We start from the raw sequence: 21,632 nt of genomic DNA on the forward strand, positions 1-21,632 counted from the left end.
GCGCTGACAGCTCTATCTGCGGTGACAGGGGTCTAATGCTGGGTTTGTTTGGCCACTAGTCGAGTCAACAACTGCACAACACTCCGCATGTCTAAATCCTGATAAGGAGCAACCGGGAGAGGAATCATAGGTACATCAGCTCCTCTATGCCCCTTTGGGGGTGGTGGTGGTGCTCTAGAAGCTTGAGAATGAGCCTCATCATGAGGCCCATGTTGATCTACATGAGTAGGTGGCACCTGACTGGTGCCCTCCCCCACCTCCTCATCTAGACTCTGAACAACCGCATGTCGTCTAGTAGTAGTAGGCATCACTGAGAACATAAACAAGATAAAGATTAGGAGTGAATACTTACGACTCAGCCCTATCGCATAAAGATTAGGAGTGCACAACACACCCATAAACATGACTCTACTCAATACGGCTTGCAGACTCCCTAGGACCAACCTGGATCTGATACCAAATTTGTCATACCCCTACCTTGGGGGTGAGGCCAAAACCCAACACCCAAAGGCCCGAGCGGACCAACTATAGTACCTAGAATCTCTGACATGGTACCTGGGAGGACAAGACATCCAAATAACATTAACAAGACAAGAATGTACAACAACTTGCAAGAAGAAGAGTCTCGACACAGTATATATAGATAACCAAGGCCGACAAGGCCGCAAGGAGAGTATCGTCAACTAACAAGAAGGCCGACAAGGCCATAACAAAATGTATACACGTTGAGCGCTAGTCTACAAGTCTCTAAGAGTGATATAATACATAAATGGTTGGGACAAGGCCTCGCCACACCCAAAATGCCAAAAGTAAATACAATAGTACCTATCGACTCTTGTGTGGCAACTTCGGAGAAGTGGAGTGCGACAACCAACATCTCAGACGGGCACTCTACTGAAGAGGTATGTCACCCTGTCTATCTGTACCCGAACTCAAAAAGAGGCTGCTGAGGGCATACAACTGCTATAACCATGAATTTATATATGCATGTTTGTAAAAATCAAGCAACTGAATGGTGCCATATAATATAGTATCAAGCCGCTCTATGGGAAAAATCATGTCATATTATAATATACACAACATCGAAGAGGACTCGGTCTTACCCGGCCTTAATAGAACTCGGTAATGTCAAAACCAGCTGAAGCGGTGTGCACATTTAGTTGTACCCGGCTGACTATAGCGCGGCTCGATAAGAAAATAGATACTTATATATGCGCAATCCAAGACCAATCGTAATAGATGTCACAATTAGAGTTGGTGTAACCTATTGTCGTAACCCATCCGATTATCGTTATTGTCGCTACGTTCTTCAACCTCAAGATAATCATTATGACACATATCTAATCCAGAAAATGAATTTGATAAGGAGTACACAAGAGCATGATCAATTTCGTCCAGAAAGGCTTAGGGTGATTCAATCTTACGACATGAAGATTATTTCAAAGGAATATTTTCATCGAGTCAGGCCTAGAGAGAAAGTTGCCCTACGTACATTGTTGATGAAGCTAAATACGTTCCACAGATTGTCGCACATCCTACAGGCGATTATCTACATCATACGAATGATTGGAATCAAAGATAGAATCAATAACTATAGGTAGCCTTCACTTAGACAATTTTTAAACACCTTGAGTACATAAAACTCTCAAGTTTATTAATAATGGTAGCTTAACCTCAAGACCACATCTTCCGCCATACTTATCTTTATTATCATTTTAGAAACACAACCAACCAAATCAATAAATTTAACACCAACATACAGTCTCTAACGAGAAACTCACAACACACAACTAAATTCCAAGTTCCTCCAAGAATTTTCTTAACAACCTCTTAGTAATAACACTCCTGCAACTTCACTTATGAACAAGCAAGAGAAGATGGAACTTACCTCCCAGCACAAGAATCCCTAAAATTTTGAGATCACCTAACTTCCGAGGAGTCTCCTAAATCAGCACAGCAAGGGGAAAAGCGATAAGACGACGACCACAGGATTCTTCACGTTGGATTTACTTGATTTGCCTTTGATTTTGGCATTGGATCATATGAGAATTCTTAAAGGGATTTGGGAATGTTTTGTGTCTGGAAATTCTGAAAAATACAAACGAAAACGGGTTGTAGGCGTTTGATATATATCTGAATATTTCCATCATCCAATGTGGGTACCATAAGGAGCTACTTGCGCAATCTCGCAAAAAAGTAAATATCCCTCTACTCCGATGTCATATCAACGAACAATTTAATGCATTAGAAATTAGACTCGTAGGCCTTCCATTTGGTAGGTGGATCACCTAATTGTCAGGCCTCGACCTCAGGGAGCGCGACCGGCGCTCAACCGAGATACCCCAGTTAAGCAAGCCTGTTAGATACCTTCTACCCTACCTTGCCCATTAACAATATAAGAAATCTTACAGGTGATAGACATGAGAAGAGTCAAGTGTTCCATAATATTTTCTACTACTAAAGGATATTCATTTATGATTTCCAAAATATAACAAGTTTAGTGATATGATGAAAACATGTTCCCCCAAATACCAACATTTACTAGTTTAATTCCCAACATGATATACCACCTACAACCCGTCTACAGATCCTCTAAGCACAACGGAAGAGTAGTATGGATGTGCCGGCGACAAGGCCTCGGCTATACCTCAAAATGTAACGTACAACGTCAAATGACATGAAGCCCAGAATAGAGAGTGACTGCTAACAAGGGTCATAACCACCTGCTGACGAATCACCTACATCCATTAAAGATGCAGCGCCCCTGGCAAACGGGACGTTAGTACATATGGAATAGTAATAGTATGTAAAGCTAAATGTCCACTTTCAATATAGAATACCATTATAAGAAAGGGAAAACCATAGAAGCAGCAAGTCACAATCAACAATACCCAAATGCCCAGTTAACACATACCAGCTTTCAAAATATGAAAAATAATATATATTTTGGTTGGGAGATCATTAACACCGATATACCACCGTGTTTTTAACATGGAGTCCATGCACACCCGATCGACTAGGCCATCTCCCCACGAACAATGTGGTTTGACATGTGATGCAAAAAAGGTGTTACTAAGAGTAGTACCACCATGTGCGCAACATGGCGTCTGATCTCCACCCGATCGATTAGGATGCCTTCACACATATGCCGTGTGGGTTAATTTTCCAATTCACAGCTAATATCAATCTCATCCCAAATAAGGGGAATAATCAGAAACCATCACCATCACCCCTACACCGGCACGTGTAGTTTCGGGTGTAGGCCTTATGACCCACCCTTCCTCGGTTTGTTAATGATACTCCCAAAAACTTTTTTTTTGCACACAAAGGTAGTATAATTACAAATGTATTCACCTCATCTTGTTTCACATTGTATAAACCTTGATTAGTATTTTCAACCATTCACAACAATAATATTTCCTTGGCTCTTTTGGCCATTCACAAGATTCATTATTCATGGCACGACGGTCGTACTTCATATTCCACACTTTCTTTTCTTTACCTTCAAGGATCATCAACATATAGAGTATTTCGTAAATCATAACTTTAAGTTTTTAGCAGTGAAGAGTTAAACACAATGAATTCCTTTCAAAGAAATGAAGTAAAATGGTTTGCAATCAAGGCACAAGTTAGAAGCATAAACGAGTAACACATCATTTAATCTTGAAATACTTTTCCCAGAAAAGGCTATTACAATTTCAACCCATTAATATATGTAAGATCTAAAGACACATTGGAAACACTTACAAAGTATAGCATTAGTTAAAACAGCCACGTTTGGACACAAGTATAACACTCATTATTGGCACGGTGGCCACACTATCCATCTCCAGACCCCTTCTTTCACTTTCAAGCATACTTATAGATTATCAACAACAAGGCATTTTAATTCAAGACTTTAGATACACATTTGAGCAACTAACCAAATTAAGGGTCTTAGACACATGTGATTTCTTACACAATTTGACATGCTAGTTTTCATTAAAATCACGCTTCAAATAATGACATATTAACACACAGCCCTTGTTTAATCACCTTCTAAAATAGTACCTCAACAAAGAAGAACATTTGGAATATAATTTGAACCCATATATCTTTTGACACGAGGCTTGTTCGGAATAATCAATTAACAATGAGCAACACGGGACTTACAAGGCCATTGTGAGATTCAATTGTAAATGAAGAGTTTAGCCAACATACCTTGTTTAAGCTTTTCTTAAGTTACTACAACGTCCCAACACTTCTAGCAATAACTATCCATAAGAAGGTAGCGCAAATCGGATAATAATTAGAAGGATTCACATAGTGTAACTCTCTTAGGAATTTTGTCGAACATCTAGTATGCAAAATAGACTACAAAGCTCTACAATGGTAATCTCTTCCTCCCTTAACCAATTTCAACAAGAAACCACCAAACTTGTTCATTAAACCCACACACTACAACCTATTGTCACATGCATGGCCTATTTCCAACCACCATAACCTAATTAAACCCATAACAATTGCATGAAGGTTTTAGGACAAGGTCTTACCGGATAAATGATAATGTAGTGATTGGTTTCCTTGATTCTTGAAGGTTCGCGCAAGATTGGATGATTAGAGTGTTAGGTTTTCTCCTTCTCTCTCTAAAATACTCTTACCTCTCTCTAAAATTATCAGATAATTGCCCCAAAATAAGCCCCAAAGACTATTTATCAAAATGGGGTTGGGTATAAAAATAGAAAAATGGACCCCCCGAACTCAAGTTTGCGATCGCAGAACGGACCGCAGAATAGGTATGCGGTCCACATAATGGACCACGAAACTGATGCCCAAAAACTGGGATGATCTGGACAGGTATGTGACCGGTCTGCGGTCCGCAGACCACTTATGCGGCCGCAGAATCACCCAACCAAATTTCCTCATGCTAACTCTGCGATAGAAGTGTGGACCGCGAAATAGGTATGCGATCGCATAATGGACCGTGAAACAACCCTCAAAATTGAACAACTACCTGCTCAACTCTACGATGCTTTTGCGGCCAACAGAATGGATCTACAGTCGTGAATCTGACCGAATAATTTGCCCTTCAGCAAAAAAAAAAAAAAAAAAAAACTCAACCAACACCTCGATGCATTCTTCAACCCAAAAAGTCTGTACTGCAGCGAGCAAGCTCACCGCGAAGAATTTCTACAACCCTCAAACACATAAGCCTACCTCAAAACCACGAAACCTTAAATTCCTTGGCGAAATTTTCAGGGCCTTACACCAATAACTCCAATTACAATGAGAAAAAAGCTCAGTGACATTAGATCCAAATTTCAGTAAGATTATGAACGTATCTTGCGACAACTTTTGCAAATTTTTGTTTTACAACTTATTTGACTTCAAAGCTTAAGAACAACTATTGTATGATTCAAATACCTTATAACAAGTCCTTATTATCATATTAAGAGCTCTTATTCTTACCTCAAAAGTATGGCTATGGCAATCCACTTCCCTTTGGCGAACTCCGTCAAAAAGTATTTTCTTTGATTCGTATAACCCTGAATTCTTATGAAACTTACTTATCACTTCAATAAACCTCTCTTAACCTTTTTTAGGGATATTAAACTCTCCAAGCTTACTTTTGTTTACTAACAATGCAATCAACGTCAAAAGTATGGGGTGTAACAAATTACTAAGTCGTACTCTCAAATACAGTATTCTACTACAATTCTCTATTATTGAATAATTCTTGCTTTCATATGGATGAAAGGATACAACCATCAATAAGATTTCTATTTCCTTTACTTTCTCAATTTATTTCCTTATTATCCATTCCTTTTTTGTATCGTTTATATTTTGAAAAGTGAATCAAATCGGTTATTAGAAACTCGAATATTTATTTAATTGTTTTGACTACAAAACTATTTTTGGGTTAAACACTAGTGTTGTTTGTGAAGAAGATGGATGGTACAATGAGGATGTGAATTGATTATCGGCAATTGAACAGGGTCACCATTAAAAACAAGTATCGATTGCCTTCTATTGATGATTTGTTCAATAAGCTTCAAGGTTCTATGGTGTTCTCAAAGATTGACTTGAGATCGGATTAACATCAGGTTAATATTTGGGATTCTATATCCCTAATATGGATTTTAGGACTCGTTATGGTCATTATGAGTTCTTTGTGATGTCATTTGGTTTGACTAATGCTCTAGCGGCATTCATGGATTTGATGAACCGGATATTCAACCCTTATTTGGACTCTTTTGTTATTGTGTTTATTAATGACATCTTGATTTACTCGTATTAGTTAGGAGCATGAGAAACATTTGAATATTGTGCTTCATACCTTGAAGGAGAAGCATTATTATTCTAAGTTTTCTAAGGGTGAGTATTGCTTGGATTAAGTCGCATTCTTGGGTCACGTAGTATCTAGTGATGGGATTAAGGTTGATTCTAAGAAGATTGAGGCGGTTTAGAAATGTCATAGATAGCTGCAGAGATTAGGAATTTCGTGGGTTCGGCAGAATACTATCATCATTTTGTGGAGGAATTTTCACTCATTGCAGCTCCATTGGCTAAGTTGACTCAAAAAGGTGTTCCTTTTAGATGGACTGATCAATGTGAGGAGAGATATAAGAAGTTCAAGGTTGCTTGACTACAGCCCCAGTATTGGTGTTGCTCACAGGTTCAAGGCCATATACGGTGTACTATGATGCTTCACGCGTTGGTTTTGGTGTGTTTCTGATGTAGGTTGATTGCTTATGTGTCATGACAGTTGAAACCTTATGAGAAGAATTATCCATTTTATGATTTGGGATTGGAAACGATTGTGCATGCACTTAAGATTTGGAGGCATTACTTGTACAATGTGTCATGTGAGGTTTATACTAAACATCGCAGTCTTCAACACTTGTTTAAGTAGAAGGATTTGAATTTGAGGAAGCAAAGGTGGCTTGAGTTGCTTAAGGATTATGATATCACTATCTTGTATCATCCAGGTAAGACGAATACGTTAGCGGATACCTTGAGTACAAAGGCAGAGAGTACGGATAGTTTGGAATTCATTCTAACAGAGGAAAGACCTTTGGCTATGGTTGTTTAGGCATTGTCAAATAGATTTATGTAACTAGATATTTTTTATCCTAGTAAAGTTATTGCTTGTGTTGCTGCACAGTCGCCCTTATTTGAGCGCATTAAGGCTTGCTAGTATGATGATCCCCATTTACTGGTGCTTAAGGACACGGTGCAGCAAGGTGGTGCTAAGAAGGTAGTTCTTGGAGATGATGATGTCATGCAACTTCAGTGTCGACTTTTTGTTCCTAATGTTGATGTCTTTAGCGATTTGATACTTCGGGAGGCTCACAGTTTGTGGTATTATATTCATCCAAGTGCTATGAAGATGCATCGTGAATTAAAGCAACATTATTGGTGGAGGAGGATGAAGAAGGACATTATTGGGCTTGTTTCGCGGTGTTTGAATTGCCATCAAGTTAAGTATGAACATCAGACACTATATGGTTTGACTCAGAAGATGATTATACCGGAGTAGAAGTGTGAGCGTATCACTATGGACTTTGTTCTAGGACTACACATACCTTGAGGAAGTTTGATGCTACTTGGGTCATTGTTGATAGGTTGACTAAGTCCACGCACTTCATACAGTTGTTAACTACTTATACTTGGAATGTTCAGCCCAAATTTACATTTTGGAGGAGGTTCATTTGTATGGAGTGCCTATTTCTATTATTTCAGATTGTGGCACTCAGTTCGCATCTCACTTTGGAGAGCATTATAACAGGAGTTAGGTACATAGGTCGAGCTTAGCACGACTTTTCACTGGTAGGAGGATTGTCTATTCAAGCAGACTATTCAGATTCTTAATGACATTGGAGGTCAATGGGAGCAGTTCTTACCTTTGGTGGAGTTCCCTTGCAATAACAGTTATCAGTCCAACATTCCGATGGCTCCATTTGAAGCTTTATATGGTAGACAATGTCTTTCTCCTATTGGTTGGACGAGCTTGGTGAGGCTAGGTTGGGGAAGGTAAAGTTGATTCAAGAAGCTCAGAGCAGGCAAAAGAGTTATGCGGACAAGAAGGTTCGTGATAGACCTATATGGAGGGTGAAAAGTTACTCTTAAAAGTTTCACCCATGAAGGGTATGACGAGGTTTGGAAAGAAAGGCAAGTTGAGTCCGAGGTTTATTGGTCCATTTGAGGTGTTGGAGAAAGTTGATGAGGTTGCTGATAGGTTAGCCTTGCCTCCTAGCTTATCGGAGGTTAATTTGGTATTTTATGTTTCTATGCTTTAGAGGTATAATAAAGATAAGTCACATATTTTGGACTACAACATAGTGCATCTAGATGAGAATTTGACCTCTAAAGAAGACACGATTGCTATTTTGGACATACATGTTAGGAAGTTGAGGTCAAAGGAGATCGCTTCGGTAAATGTGATTTGGAAAGGAAAACCAAGTGAGGAGGAAACTTGGGAGATTGAGTTAGATATGCTAAGTAGATATCCACACCTTTTCATCAGTCCTGGTACATTTATAAACCCTTTTGAGGATGAACATTTATTTTAGAGGTGGAGAATGTAATGACCCGGCCGGTCATTTTGAGTTATAGAACTTTGTTACCCAATTTGATGCTTTATGTACGTTGGTTTGATGATTTATGATGCACGAGGATGGGTGTTTTGGTTTTTGAGATATTCGGGAGAGATTCAGAACGCTTAGTTCCTAAGTTGAATCCTACTACTAGAAGAGATGACCAAAGTCAACATTAAAGGTTAACAACCCCGGATTGGTCTTTTGAAGGCTCCAATAGGTTCGTATGATAATTTAGGCCTACTACGTATGTTATTTTTGGGGCTTAGGTGACCCGAGGTTGATTCAGCACTTTTAGTCGGAAGTTAGTATTTGGAATTTAAGAAAGTTTGAGATTTTTGATTTGATGTGCGATTATTGGTGTTGATGATGTTTTAGTAGTTTTAAGCTTTTGAATAAGGTATATGTACTTGTTAGAAGAATTGTATGGGGTCTTGAGGGACTCGGGTGTGTTTCGAGGTGGTTTGGATAATTTTGCGAGTTCGGCAGATTTCTGGTGTCTGGTACAACAGCACCTGCGAGGTTGAGGTCGCAAGTGAAAAAGTCACACTTGCAAAGGGTCTTGCACATCTGCACAGTTGGACTAGGCCAGGAAGGATTGCACCCGCGGATCAGAGGCTCGCATATGCGAGGTCCCACATGCACATTATGGGTCACACTTACGAGAATGCCTACCAGGTTGCTTAAAAATCGAGTTTTAGCTCATTTTCATCATTTTGAGTTTTGGAGAACGAGAGGAGGAGATTCTGAAAAGCGATTTCACTACAATTCTGAGGATAAGTAATTTCTACTTGGCTTTGATCATATATCTTGATTCCCCATAGATTTCTACACCTAAAACATGGAATTTTAAGAGTGAAATTTGGGGGTTTTGTCCACACTTAAGAGAGTATAATGTGAGGTTTTGGACATTGATTTGGACTTGAATTTAGGAACTAAGCATATATTTCGGCTCGTGGAGTTATAGGTCAATGGGATATACCCCTAGAATCGGATTTTGACCATGTTATCCCGATTTGACTTTTATTGACATTTTGAGATTTGAGTAGAGATTGAAGTGTTATTGTTTAAAATTAATTTTCATGACTTTATTTGACCCTGTTAAGTATTGTTTGGTTAGATTTGGATTGTTTGGAGGATAATTTCAAAGGAAAAGCGGTATTAAAGGGTTGAAGCAATCCTAGGAGGAGGTAAGTCTCTTTTCTAACCTTGTTAAGAGGGAATTGTTTATAAATTAGACTTATGTGCTATATGCTACGTGACTTGGGAGTGACGTATATGTAAGGTGACGACCATATATACATGCACTAAGGATTTACCATGTTTAGGGAGTATTAGGCTTCTTTATGTCTTGTTTGGTTGTTTGTTCTTCACGACGTATGCTTTATTCGATTGTATGACTATGTGTGCTAAATCATTCATCTTAGAAGTCACATCTTATTTGGGAATGATGGGCTATTCTTGAGGTGTTGATACATTTTTCGTGTAGCTGTAGTCATACTTTATGTCATAATTACTTATTTACGTCTTTATTTATTATGTCTTTGTGCATTTTATTAGTTATTTCTTAAACATATACTTACATCCTTAGAGGTGGAGATATTAGTAAGGATTGATATGATTACGGCACATTGGAACATTTGAGTAGAATGATATTATTATGAAATGATAGTTTATACTATGTGAATATTATGATAACTATATGTCGTTGGCATGATGAATTTTTGCGTGGAGCTTGGATGTATATCCTTCCCTCCGCAATTAGGTGATTACCCGTGTTACATTGTGCCCTATGAGCACAAGTGATACGCGTATCGAGTTGAGCATGTGGGATGCGTTGGATCGTGTTGGAGCACGTGGGATGGACTCGATATTGGATAAGACTGATTCTTTAGCATGCATCATCATCTTAGACTCATGTAGAAACATTCATATAGATGCTATTCGGTGCATACCATCTTTATATGCAGATTTAAAAATTGTACTATGTTTTGGATATCTTAGTTGAGAAGCATACTTATATTAGTTTTATTTGCACCTCAGTGTTGTATCAGTTATTTTTGGCTATTTTCTGTTACATCATGTAATTATAAACCGTTCAAGTTGAGACAGTAAGTATCATGCTTTTGCCAAAATCTCACCATTACTTCTTTGAGATTAGACTTGATACTCACTAAGTATATGTTATTTTTGTAGCCATAGTATAATTTTACACATTTTTTGTGCATATCTTGGTACTAGACCTAGCGGCTTTCAAGAGGGCGCTTAGAGGTTGTTTGGAGACTTTGTGGTGAGTTGTCATCCTTGTTTCGCAAGTAATGGATTCCCTTTCTTATCTATTTCTATTGTTCTTTGTTTTAGACAGGTACTGTATTATTTATAGACATTTGTATTTTGTCTTAGAAGCTCATGACTTCGTACTATCGGGTTTAGGGATTTATTGTAGTATTTTTTCGATTTGGCTGATGTTCTTGAGATTTATTATGGTTTACTAATTTAATATCAACAATTTATCTTATATTTATCATGATTTGGTTTGCTTGGATTTGGGCTTACCTTACATTTTGGGGTTAGGTGTCATCACGACTTTTGGTAGAATTTTGGGTTGTGATATTGTATAATTACTTGAGCATCTTATTCATGCTACAGATCATGTCTAGGCTCTTTTTACATATTATTTACATGATGGACTATTTGTATGTTGGGTTACATGTTACATCCATAGCCATACATTATGCATATGTAGTATGTCATGCATATTGATCTCTCTTGTACATGTGCATTACACCATGCATTTTGATCTCTCTTATAGATATGCATTACACCATACATATTGATATCTCTCGTAAATATGTATTATATCTTGCATATTGCTCTCTCGCGTGTATTGTGGTCATGGCACATGAGTTGGTCATGCTATTTGAGATGATCATGGCACGTAAGTTATTCGTGCGATTTGAGATGATTATGACATATGAGTTGTCTGTGTGGATTTCTAATTAATTGTTAAGCTAAATGCTCTATGGCGCATGGATTAGATCCATCCCTTCAGTGTCACATGATAACCCATGTTATAATTGGATCGTGTGTGCGCATGATTATGAGAAACTAACTAGTTTTTGGTTTGTTGGACAGTTAAGAGTATCTGATTGATGTAAAATTTGAGTATTTCTCATGCACAAATGCACGCATGTAAATGCATTCATATAGATGCAACTTGATGAATATTTATTTTATATGTCATATTGGTGCATTAGAATATCCAGTGGTCTTTATATCTATAAAAACATGCATCATTTCATATGCTTTATCTGTGCGTATCATTATATGTTTTTAATGTAATTAGCTTATTGTAACGATCCGGCCAGTCATTCTGTGCATTTGGGCCTCGATTCCCCATTTGATATTTCACTTAAGCTTGATTGTTGTTTTGTTACTTAGGGGGATGTCGGTTTGGTTCCGGGGAGGTTTTAGAATGAATTGTTACAATTGACCAAGGTTTGACTTTTGTGTACAGGACCTCGTATTCGTATTTTGATGGTTCCAATAGGTTCGTATAATGATTTTATAGTTAGGCCTATTCCCAGATATAGATTTGGAGGTACTTAGGATGATTTGGCTCCATTTGCCGAGACTTGGCAATTTGAAGGTTTATAAGTCTCATAAGTTTGACCATGGATTAACTTTGAGGCTATCGGATTTGGATTGTTGTTTCTTATTTGGGGCTTGGAATTGGTCTATTTTGTCATTTGGGACTTGTGTGCAAAGTTTGATTTCATTTCCAATTGGTCTATTAGATGTTTGGTTGTGAAATTTGAAGTTCATGAATTTGGAGGATTGCATGATGTTTTTTGGTTCTTGATTCTTTGTTATGGATGTTTTTGTTTTGAGCTTACGAGCAAGTCCGTAAGAAGTTTATATACTTTTATGGATGTTTGGTGTGGGGCCCGAGGGGCATGGTGAGTTTCGGATTGGTTTTGGGGAAGGTTAAGTTTTGCTGGTGCTGCATACCTCGCAATTGCGATGGTCTGTTTGCAATTGCGAAGGTCGGCATTTGCGGGGTCTGCATCACATTTTTGATGGGCGCTTAAGAAGGACAGCTTCGCATTTGCGAAGGTGGAGTCGTAATTGCATCATTGCATTTGCGAAGGGTTTATTGCATTTGCGTCACTTAATTGCATTTGCGACATTCTGGTTACATTTGCGAAGGCTGAGGGAGCCAGTTCACATTTGCAAGCCTTTTATCTCATTGGTGAGGATCGCATTTGCGAACCTCTTGTTGTATTTCTGACTTCTGGTGCTGACTAAGAGGAAGGGGTTTCAGGATTTTAGGTCATTCTCTCATAATTTGAACCCCTAGACTTGGAGAGGGGTGATTTTTCAAGAGGATTTGTGCAACAAGGCTCTGGGGTAAGTGATTTATACACATTTATATCATTATTTCAAGAATCTAAATGTATTATTAACACCCAAAATATGGAATTTCGAGGGGAAATTTGGAGATTTTTCCTACAACCTAAGAAACTGATAATTGGAGTTTTGGACTTGGTTTTGGAATCTAACAACATATTTGGACTCGTAGGGTTGTGGGTAGTCGGGATCTACCCCTTGACTTGGGTTATAATCGTGTGGGCCCGGGGTTAACTTTTGTTGACTTCTTGGGAAATGAATGAAGATCGAAACTTTATTATTGGGAATCGATTTCTATGGTTTTATTTCACGTTATTGAGTTATTGTTTGCAAGATTTGACCCATTCGGAGGCCGATTTGAGAGGTCTCGTATTTTTAGAGTATTGATTCTCACACTTTTAGGTAAGTAACTTGTTTAAATATGGTTGTTAATTTTCCGTTGGCTATGATATTTGATACATGTTGGGGGTGACACACATGCTAGGTGACGAGCGTATATGCGTACCACAGGGTTATTCATAATTTTGGTAGACCTTATGCTATTATATACCTTGTTTGCTATCATGCCCCGTTATTTTTGTGTTTTTTCCACTTGTATGACTACGTGAACTATTATTCATGTTATAAATCATGTTTAGGCTATGTGTTTATCTGTTTGAGACATGATAGGGCTATTCTTGATATATTGAGTTGTCTACCTTAAAATTAGTCATATTCTCAATCATGATGTACATTCACGTATTATCTCTTTGTCTCTATGCACTCTTTATATGTTATCTCACATGTTATTGGTACCCTTATCAGTGCGATACGGATTGAGTTAAGTATTGTGAGATGTGAGCATTTGAGACTTGAGCGGTTGATGACTGAACTTGGTCCGTAAAGCCAATTAGTTATTGATGTGAGGTGACGCGTGCGTCAGGACATACGTTGGGCTGAATGGTATTGATTGTGAGGTAACGCATGCGGCAGGCCCCATATTGGGCTAAGTGATATTGATCATTGACTTGGATGTGATTAGCGCTTGGACTAGGACCTGCCCCTCTAGAGTTAGGTATTAACCTATGGGTGCAGGAACATGGGTTATATATGTGCTTTGTGAAGGACTTATGTCCGGCACCCATAAAGTGTTGTGTTTGGTTGTAAGTAATGATTGAAGGGATTTGTCCATGCATTATACATGTATTGAGATTTGGTGTACTTGATGATTTAACTGTGATATTGTTGATTTTGGCATCTATACTTGTCATTCACATATAAGGTTGTGTTTCTTTGCTCATGCTAGTTGGTACTTGATGTCTCTAAATTGATAAAACCATGTTAGGTGATTTCTATGGAAGAATTTCTGCCTTAACTGTTATTCTTAAAAAGCATGCTTATTTCTCCTCTTATTGTGAAAAGGCTGAAATTGATATTACTTAAGCTATTTTTCCTATCACCATATTATACAGTTATTTTTATTATTGGCTATTGAAAATGAATATTAGACCTTGCCTTGTTTGTCACTGCTTTCAGCCCGAGGTTAGGCTTGTTACTTATTGAGTATAAGGGGTCGGTTGAACGCATACTCTACTCTGCACTTTATGTGTAGATCCAGGTACTGCTTAGAGAGATGATTGCTAGAGAGTGGCATCAGTACCAGTTTTGGAGATTTCAGGGTAGCTGTTGTTCCATTCACAGGCTTTGAAGTCCCTTTTCTTTTAGTTCATGTTATTACTGTTCCATCTTTCAAACAGTACTGTATTTTTTGGTTCAGACTTTGTATTTTAAATTTTGTATAGCTCATGTACTAGATGATACCAGGTTGTGGCATGGTTTTCAATTGTATTATTTCTATTGACTTCAGTTATTCAAGTTATTCTACTGTTGAGACTATTTAGTACTGTTATTTAAGTTTATTCCTCCTTATTGATTGTTGGCTTGCCTAATAAGCGGTGTTAGGTTCCATCATGACTCCTGTGAGATTTTGGGTAGTAACAAGGTGGTATCAGAGAACTAGGTTGCTTAGGTCTCATGAGTTACGAGAAAGTCTAGTAGAGTCTTGATGATTGGTACGAAGACGTCTGTACTTATCTTCGAGAGGCTACATGACTATTAGGAAACAATTTCCCTTTCTTTCATTCTCCGTCCTACGGCTTTGTTTATCCCTAATTTTGAATCTTTGATTTTCTATTCTCTCACATATTGTGAGGACACGATTGTCTGGTGCAGCTGAGCAGGCGTCGGTACCCTAAGCTAGGGCCATGAAATGTCGGGGTAGAGGTAGAGGTAGGGTGGATCACGCACCACAACTAAAGCCCCTGCTCGTGCAACGTTTGTGGAACCACTAGTAGATCGTATTGAGGAGCGGGTCCATGATTATGTGTCACCGATGGGACCAACTCAGGCTCCCCAAGGCTTACTTGTTTCACCGACTGTTCATTCTGCTTTGATCCATATGGTGGGCTTATTCGAGAGTTTGGCTTAGGCCGGAGCATTTTCTACTATACAATATACTTCCCAAGCAGGGGGCAGAGCGCAGACTCTAGCAACTCGTACCCTAGAGCAGGTGACCATGGTTACCTGACCCCCAGAGTATTGCTAGTTGGGGGAGTTTAACCTACTATTGTCATGCAGCTCAAGGATAAGCACTAGATGTCAGTTGATAAGGTGAAGAGATTAGGTAAGTTCATGAAGTTACATCCTCCTCACTTCAGTGGTACACCTGCATAGGATGCCCAAGGGTTTTTGGATCATTATCATGAGATTTTGCGCAATTTAGGACTAGTCGAGTCCAATGGAGTTGACTTCATCGCCTTCTAGATGCAGGGTCCATCCAAGATGTGGTGGCAGGTGTATAAGCAGGGAAGACTCGCAGGGTCATGTCCTCTTACCTTGGCTTAGTTTTCTACGGTCTTTTTGGAGTAGTTTGTGCCACGCACAAAGAGAGAGGAGCTAAGGAGGCAGTTTGAGTACCTTCAGCAGAGTTAGATGTTAGATACTGAGTATGAGATGAGGTTTAGATAGCTATCCCATCATGCTACTGTTTCGATTCTCCCACTGAGGAGGAGCGAGTAAGGAGCTTCATTGAGGGTCTTTACCTTAGTATTCGCCTTGCTATGGTGGAGATAGTTCTTCGTGTTTAGCGTATCCGCAGTGAGACTAGGGAGATGATGTAGGGGGGACAAGAGGTCCCGACATTCAGGTTGTTATGGTAGTGCCTCGTCTAGAGGCAGAGGTTGATTTGGGAGAGTCCTATTATTGGCCAGTTTACATTCAACACCACCCAATCGAGGGGCTTCTGAGCAGTCTCCATTCAGTGCACTTCCAGCACAGAGTTCTCATCACGATCCATCCGTTTAGGTTTCATCAGTACCGGGCTCATCTAGTGGATATACTGGTTCACAAGGTCCAACTCAGACCTCGCAGTCATTTTCATTCAGAGGTTGTTATGAGTGTAGAGATCTGGGGAACGTCAGAAAATACTGTCCATGTCTTCGCAGGAATTCAGAATAACATGGAAGACATACTATGATTCATGTTCCGGTTACTACACCACCTGCTCAGCCAACACGGGGTGTAGGTCATCCAAGACGTGGTCGTCCTAGAGGAGGAGCTCGATCAAGTAAAGGTCAGGCCAGATGCTATGCATTTCCAGGGAGGACCGAGGTTGTTGTTTTCGATGTTGTTATTACCGGTATTATTTTTGTGTGCCACAGAGATTCTTCGATATTGTTTGATCCTTGCTCTACTTATTCATATGTGTCACTATACATTGCTTCTTATCTTGATATGCCACGTGATTTGCTTGCTACCCCTATTCATGTATCTACACCGGTTGGGGATTCCATTCTGGTGCACGAGTATATTGATCATGTGTGGTCATTATTTGAGGTTTTGAGATGATGGTAGACTTTCTATTGTTAAATATGTAGATTTTAATATGATCTTACGTATGGATTTGTTATCTCTGTACCATATTATTCTTGATTGTCACACTAAGACCATTACATTGGCTATGCCAGGGTTGTCAAGGTTAGAGTGGTAGGGTTCTCTTGGTTGCACTCCTAGCAGAGTGATCTAATTTCTGAACGCTCAACAAATGGTTGAGAAGGAATATTTGACGTATTTAGGTTTTGTCAAAGATGTTAGTATTGTCACTCCTACTGTTGAGTCCGTTCCAGTAGTGAAGGAATTTTCGGATGTGTTTCGTGAAGACCGGCCATGCATGCCACCCAACAAGAATGTTGATTTTTGTATTTATTTGGCACCAAGAATCAGCCTATTTCTATTCCACTATATTGCATGGCTCCTGTTGAGTTGAAGGAATTGAAAGAGAAGTTACAGGAGTTGCCAGATAAGGGGTTCGTCAGGCCTAGTGTGCCACCTTAGGGTGCACCACTATTATTATTTGTTAAGAGAAAGGATGGGTCTTTGAGAATGTGTATTGACTACCATCAGTTGAACAAGGTGACCATTAAGAATATGTATCTACTACCATGTATTGATGATTTATTTTAGCAACATTAGGGTGCCAGGGTGTTCTCAAAGATTGACTTGAGATCAAGGTATCACTCATTGATAATTAGGGCTTCGAACATCCCTAAGACTACTTTCACACCTCGTTATGGCATTATAAGTTTTTTGTGATGTTTTTTGGTTTCACTAATGCCCCAGTAGCTTTCATGCATTTGATGAACAATGTGTTCAAACCTTGCTGAAATTCTTTTATCATTGTGTTCATTAATGATATAGTAGGGAGGAGCACAAGCAGCATTTGAGAATTGCTTTAAACTTTGAGGGAGAAGAATGTTACACCCTATATTTTTGTACGTAAATATGCGTCGTAAGCAAACTAATGTAAGACCAAAAATGAAATCATATTTGGAAGTATATAAAGTAAGTTATCATGTTACCTCGGAGGTTACAAATGTTGAAAATCATGAATAACAAGGACAAAGAAGGTTGGAAGGTTTAGAAGCTGTAGGAATTGAAGAAAATAATATTTCGTCAAAAGTCGACCAGTTGGGAATGTTATAACATGTACTTTTGGGGTGAGACTAGGGTGCTTAACATGATAAGGAGGTTATGTTATGAGTCATGTTAGTCGTATTATAGTCGTGTTTTATGTTTTGAAGTCAAGCAAGTTGTGGAACAAAAGTCGATAAAAGTCATCACAAGTTATGTTCGTAAGTTTTACTGAAACTTTGGGTCAAATGTAACTGCAATGTTCAGACTTTTTGGATTGATCGGTGCGCTGAGAATTGAAGGAAAATGTTGGGCTGAAGTATGCATTTCTGCGGCCCATTCTGCGGCAATAGAACTACTCTGCGGACCCCAGACTAGTCGTAGAGTGGGGCAGATTTCTGGGGCATTGTTTATGCTCAATTTCGCGACCATTATACGACCGCATAATCGTCTCGCGGGCCGCATTCTTGTCACATATCCCTCATTGGGATTTTTCGGAGGGAGGTTCTGCGGTGCACTGTACGACCGCAGAACCGTTCTAAGGTGCATTATGCGACCGCATAACAGGTCTGCGGGTCGCATAGTGACCGCAAACCAAATAAGTTCTTTTCCAGTTCTGGCCCCCCATATTCGCGGTCAATTCGCGGACCGCATAGCCATTATGCGGTCGCATATGCAATCACAAAATCCGTTCCGGAGCTTCATTTTTGGGGTTTTTAAACACGACCCAATCCCATTAAAACATACCCCCTACACCATTTTGAGCACATTTCTGATATTTTAGAGTGAGAGGGAGTGTTCTTAGAGTGGGGGAGCAACCTTTAACAATTATCCATCAATTTTTTAGCGTACTATTCAGATGCTTGAGGACATGTTGGGTGCTTGTGTTATTGATTTCAAGGGTAGCTGGAATGATCATTTACCACGCATAGAGTTTGCTTATAACAATAACTTTCATGCTTGTATTTAGATGGCACCATTTGAGGCATTATATGGTAGGAGATGTAGATCACCCATTAGGTGGTTCGAAATTTGGGAAGCAGAGTTGATAGGGCCAGACCTCGTGCATCAGGCTATGGAAAAAGTTAAAATCATTCAGGAGCAGTTCAAAACTGCTCAGAGTCGTCAAAAATCCTATTCGGATGTTCGTGGCATAGACTTAGAGTTCAAAGAAGATGATTGGGTATTCTTGAAGGTTCCCCCATGAAATATATTATGCGATTTGGAAAGAAAGGGAAATTGAGTCCGAGGTATGTCGGGCCATACAAAATCATCCAGAGGATCGGTCAGGTAGCGTACAAACTTGAGCGACCACCCGAGATGTCATTAGTGCACCCGGTATTCCATGTGTCTATGTTGAAGAATGTAGTTGTAGATCCGTCAGCTATTGTGTCGGTTGAGACAATTGAGGTTAATGAAGACTTTTCATATGAAGAGATTCCAGTTGCCATTCTTGATAGACAAGTCCGAAAGTTGAGGAATAAAGAAATTGCCTTCGTAAAAGTGTTATGGCGAAACCAGCAGGTTGAAGAGGCCACGTGGGAGGCCGAGGAAGAGATGAAGAAGAAGTATCCTTACCTATTTGAATAGCTGTGTAATCCTTTCTTTTATGAACCTGTTGCCTAAGAATTTTGTATCACTTGTTCAGTTAATGTAAAGATGCTCCTTTTTAATCCCATGTTGTTTACATGAGGCCACGGTTGGTGTGGTTATGAGTTATGTTATGTTATTGGATTCTGTATATGTTTGTAAGACGTGTTTCCGGGGCTCTCTGACAGGTGGATAGGCCAAGTTACAAAGGAAACTCTGCGAAATTTTTGAATATATAGAGAGTTAGTTAAATTTGGGGTTGCTGGTATAGGGTGTGAAAACTGAGTTACATAAGGTGCTAACAGTAGACCCTGAGCCTCATTCGAGGATGAATGATCTTAAGTGGGGGAGGATGTAAGGTCCCGTAAATATTTCCCTAAAAACCCGGTTCGGAATTTTTGGATTGATCGGTGCACTGGGAGTTGAAGGAAAATTTTTGCAGAAGTACGCATTTTTGCGGCCTATTCTGCGGCCGCAGAACCACTCTGCGGACCCCAGACTGGTCGCAGAGTGGGGCAAATTTCTGGGGCATTTTTGATGCCCAATTTCACGGCCATTATGCGACCGCATAACCGTTTCGCGGGCTGCATTTTTGTCGCATATCACGCCTTGGGGTTTTTCGTAGGGAGGTTCTGCGGTGCACAATGCGGACGCAGAACCGTTCTGCAGTGCATTATGCGGCCGCAGAACAGGTCTGGGGGCGCATAGTGACCGCAGACCAGATCAGTTCTTTTCCAGTTCTGGCCCCCCATTTTTGCGGTCATTTCATGGACCACATAACCATTATGCCGTCACATATGCGACCGCAAAACCCATTTCGGAGCTTTATTTTTGGGGTTTTTAAATACGACCCAATCCCATTAAAACACACCCCATAGATAATTATAGAGTGAGAGGGAGAGTTCTTAGAGTGGGGGAGCAACCTTCAACCATTATCCATCAATTCTTCCTCAATCATTGAGGATTAACAAAGGAATTCTTCACCCTAAAGGTAAGAACCTACGTCCTAGCTCTCAATTTCAAAATTTTGCAAAAATGGGGTAATTAGAGAGGCAATTATTGGGTGTGGGGGTTGTTGTCTTGCATGCATGTTTCCTTGAAGTATATGGGAAGGTTATGAGCTAAAAATAATAGAGAGTGGGTTGGAAAAAGATGGAATCTTCCACAAAAAGGGGCTTAAAACATTGATGCATACCTAGTGTTTGATAATATGCTCAAATGAGTTAAACCATGTTTATTTTCCTAATTTTAGTTCAATTATGTTATATTAATAAAATAGATTGAAGTGGCTAATATTCCAAAACATCTTAGAGTCTTAAGAAGCTCAATTGAGGTATGTTGGCTAAAACCCCTTCTTCTTAGAATTGAATCCCACGGTGTTCATGTAATTGGAGTAAGCCCTTGATCATTATAGAATTGGTGATTTCTAATGTGTTTGTGTTGAAGGATGTAAGTTCAATATTCATTCTAAATGCTTCATCATGTTATATTGTTATTGAGGATGTGTTCAAAAATGTGGAATATGTGTTAGAAATGTTAAGACTTCCTGTCAAGATCGAAATAAAGGTTGTTATGCCCAGTTTGTATGAAAAGCCTTTGTGTGCCTAAGATCGTATTGAGGAGCAGGTCTATGATTATGTGGCACCAATGGGACCATCTCAGGCTCCCCAAGGCTTACTTGTTTCACCGACTGTTCATTATGCTTTGATCCATATGGTGGGCTTATTGGAGAGTTTGGCTTAGGCCGGAGCATTTCCTACTATACAATCTACTTCCCAAGTAGGGGGCAGAACGCAGACTCTAGCAACTCGTACACTAGAGCAGGTGACCCATGGTTACCTGACCCCCAGAGTGTTGCTAGTTGGGGGAGTTTAGCCTACTATTGTCGTGCAGCTTAAGGATAAGCATGTGATGTCAGTTGATAAGGTGAAGAGATTAGAAAAGTTCATGAAGTTGCATCCTCCTCACTTTATTGGTACACCTGCATAGGATGACCAAGGGTTTTTGGATCATTATCATGAGATTCTGCGCAATTTAGGACTAGTCGAGTCCAATGGAGTTGACTTCATCGCCTTCTAGATGCAGGGTCCATCCAAGATGTGGTGGCAT

General features: G+C 39.5%; 1 protein-coding gene across 1 annotated transcript; it reads left to right on the forward strand.

Annotated features, from left to right (window-relative positions):
• The first annotated feature begins 548 nt into the window (after positions 1-548).
• Positions 549-7,519, forward strand: LOC138909780 (uncharacterized). Its single transcript, XM_070200995.1, has 5 exons — positions 549-633; positions 6,537-6,616; positions 6,746-6,845; positions 6,969-7,063; positions 7,208-7,519. The coding sequence occupies exons 1-5, from the start codon at positions 549-551 to the stop codon at positions 7,517-7,519; spliced, it is 672 nt and encodes a 223-aa protein (XP_070057096.1).
• The last annotated feature ends 14,113 nt before the right edge of the window (positions 7,520-21,632 follow it).

Source organism: Nicotiana tomentosiformis, chromosome 4 (assembly GCF_000390325.3).
Source record: "Nicotiana tomentosiformis chromosome 4, ASM39032v3, whole genome shotgun sequence".
Taxonomy (NCBI): domain Eukaryota; kingdom Viridiplantae; phylum Streptophyta; class Magnoliopsida; order Solanales; family Solanaceae; genus Nicotiana; species Nicotiana tomentosiformis.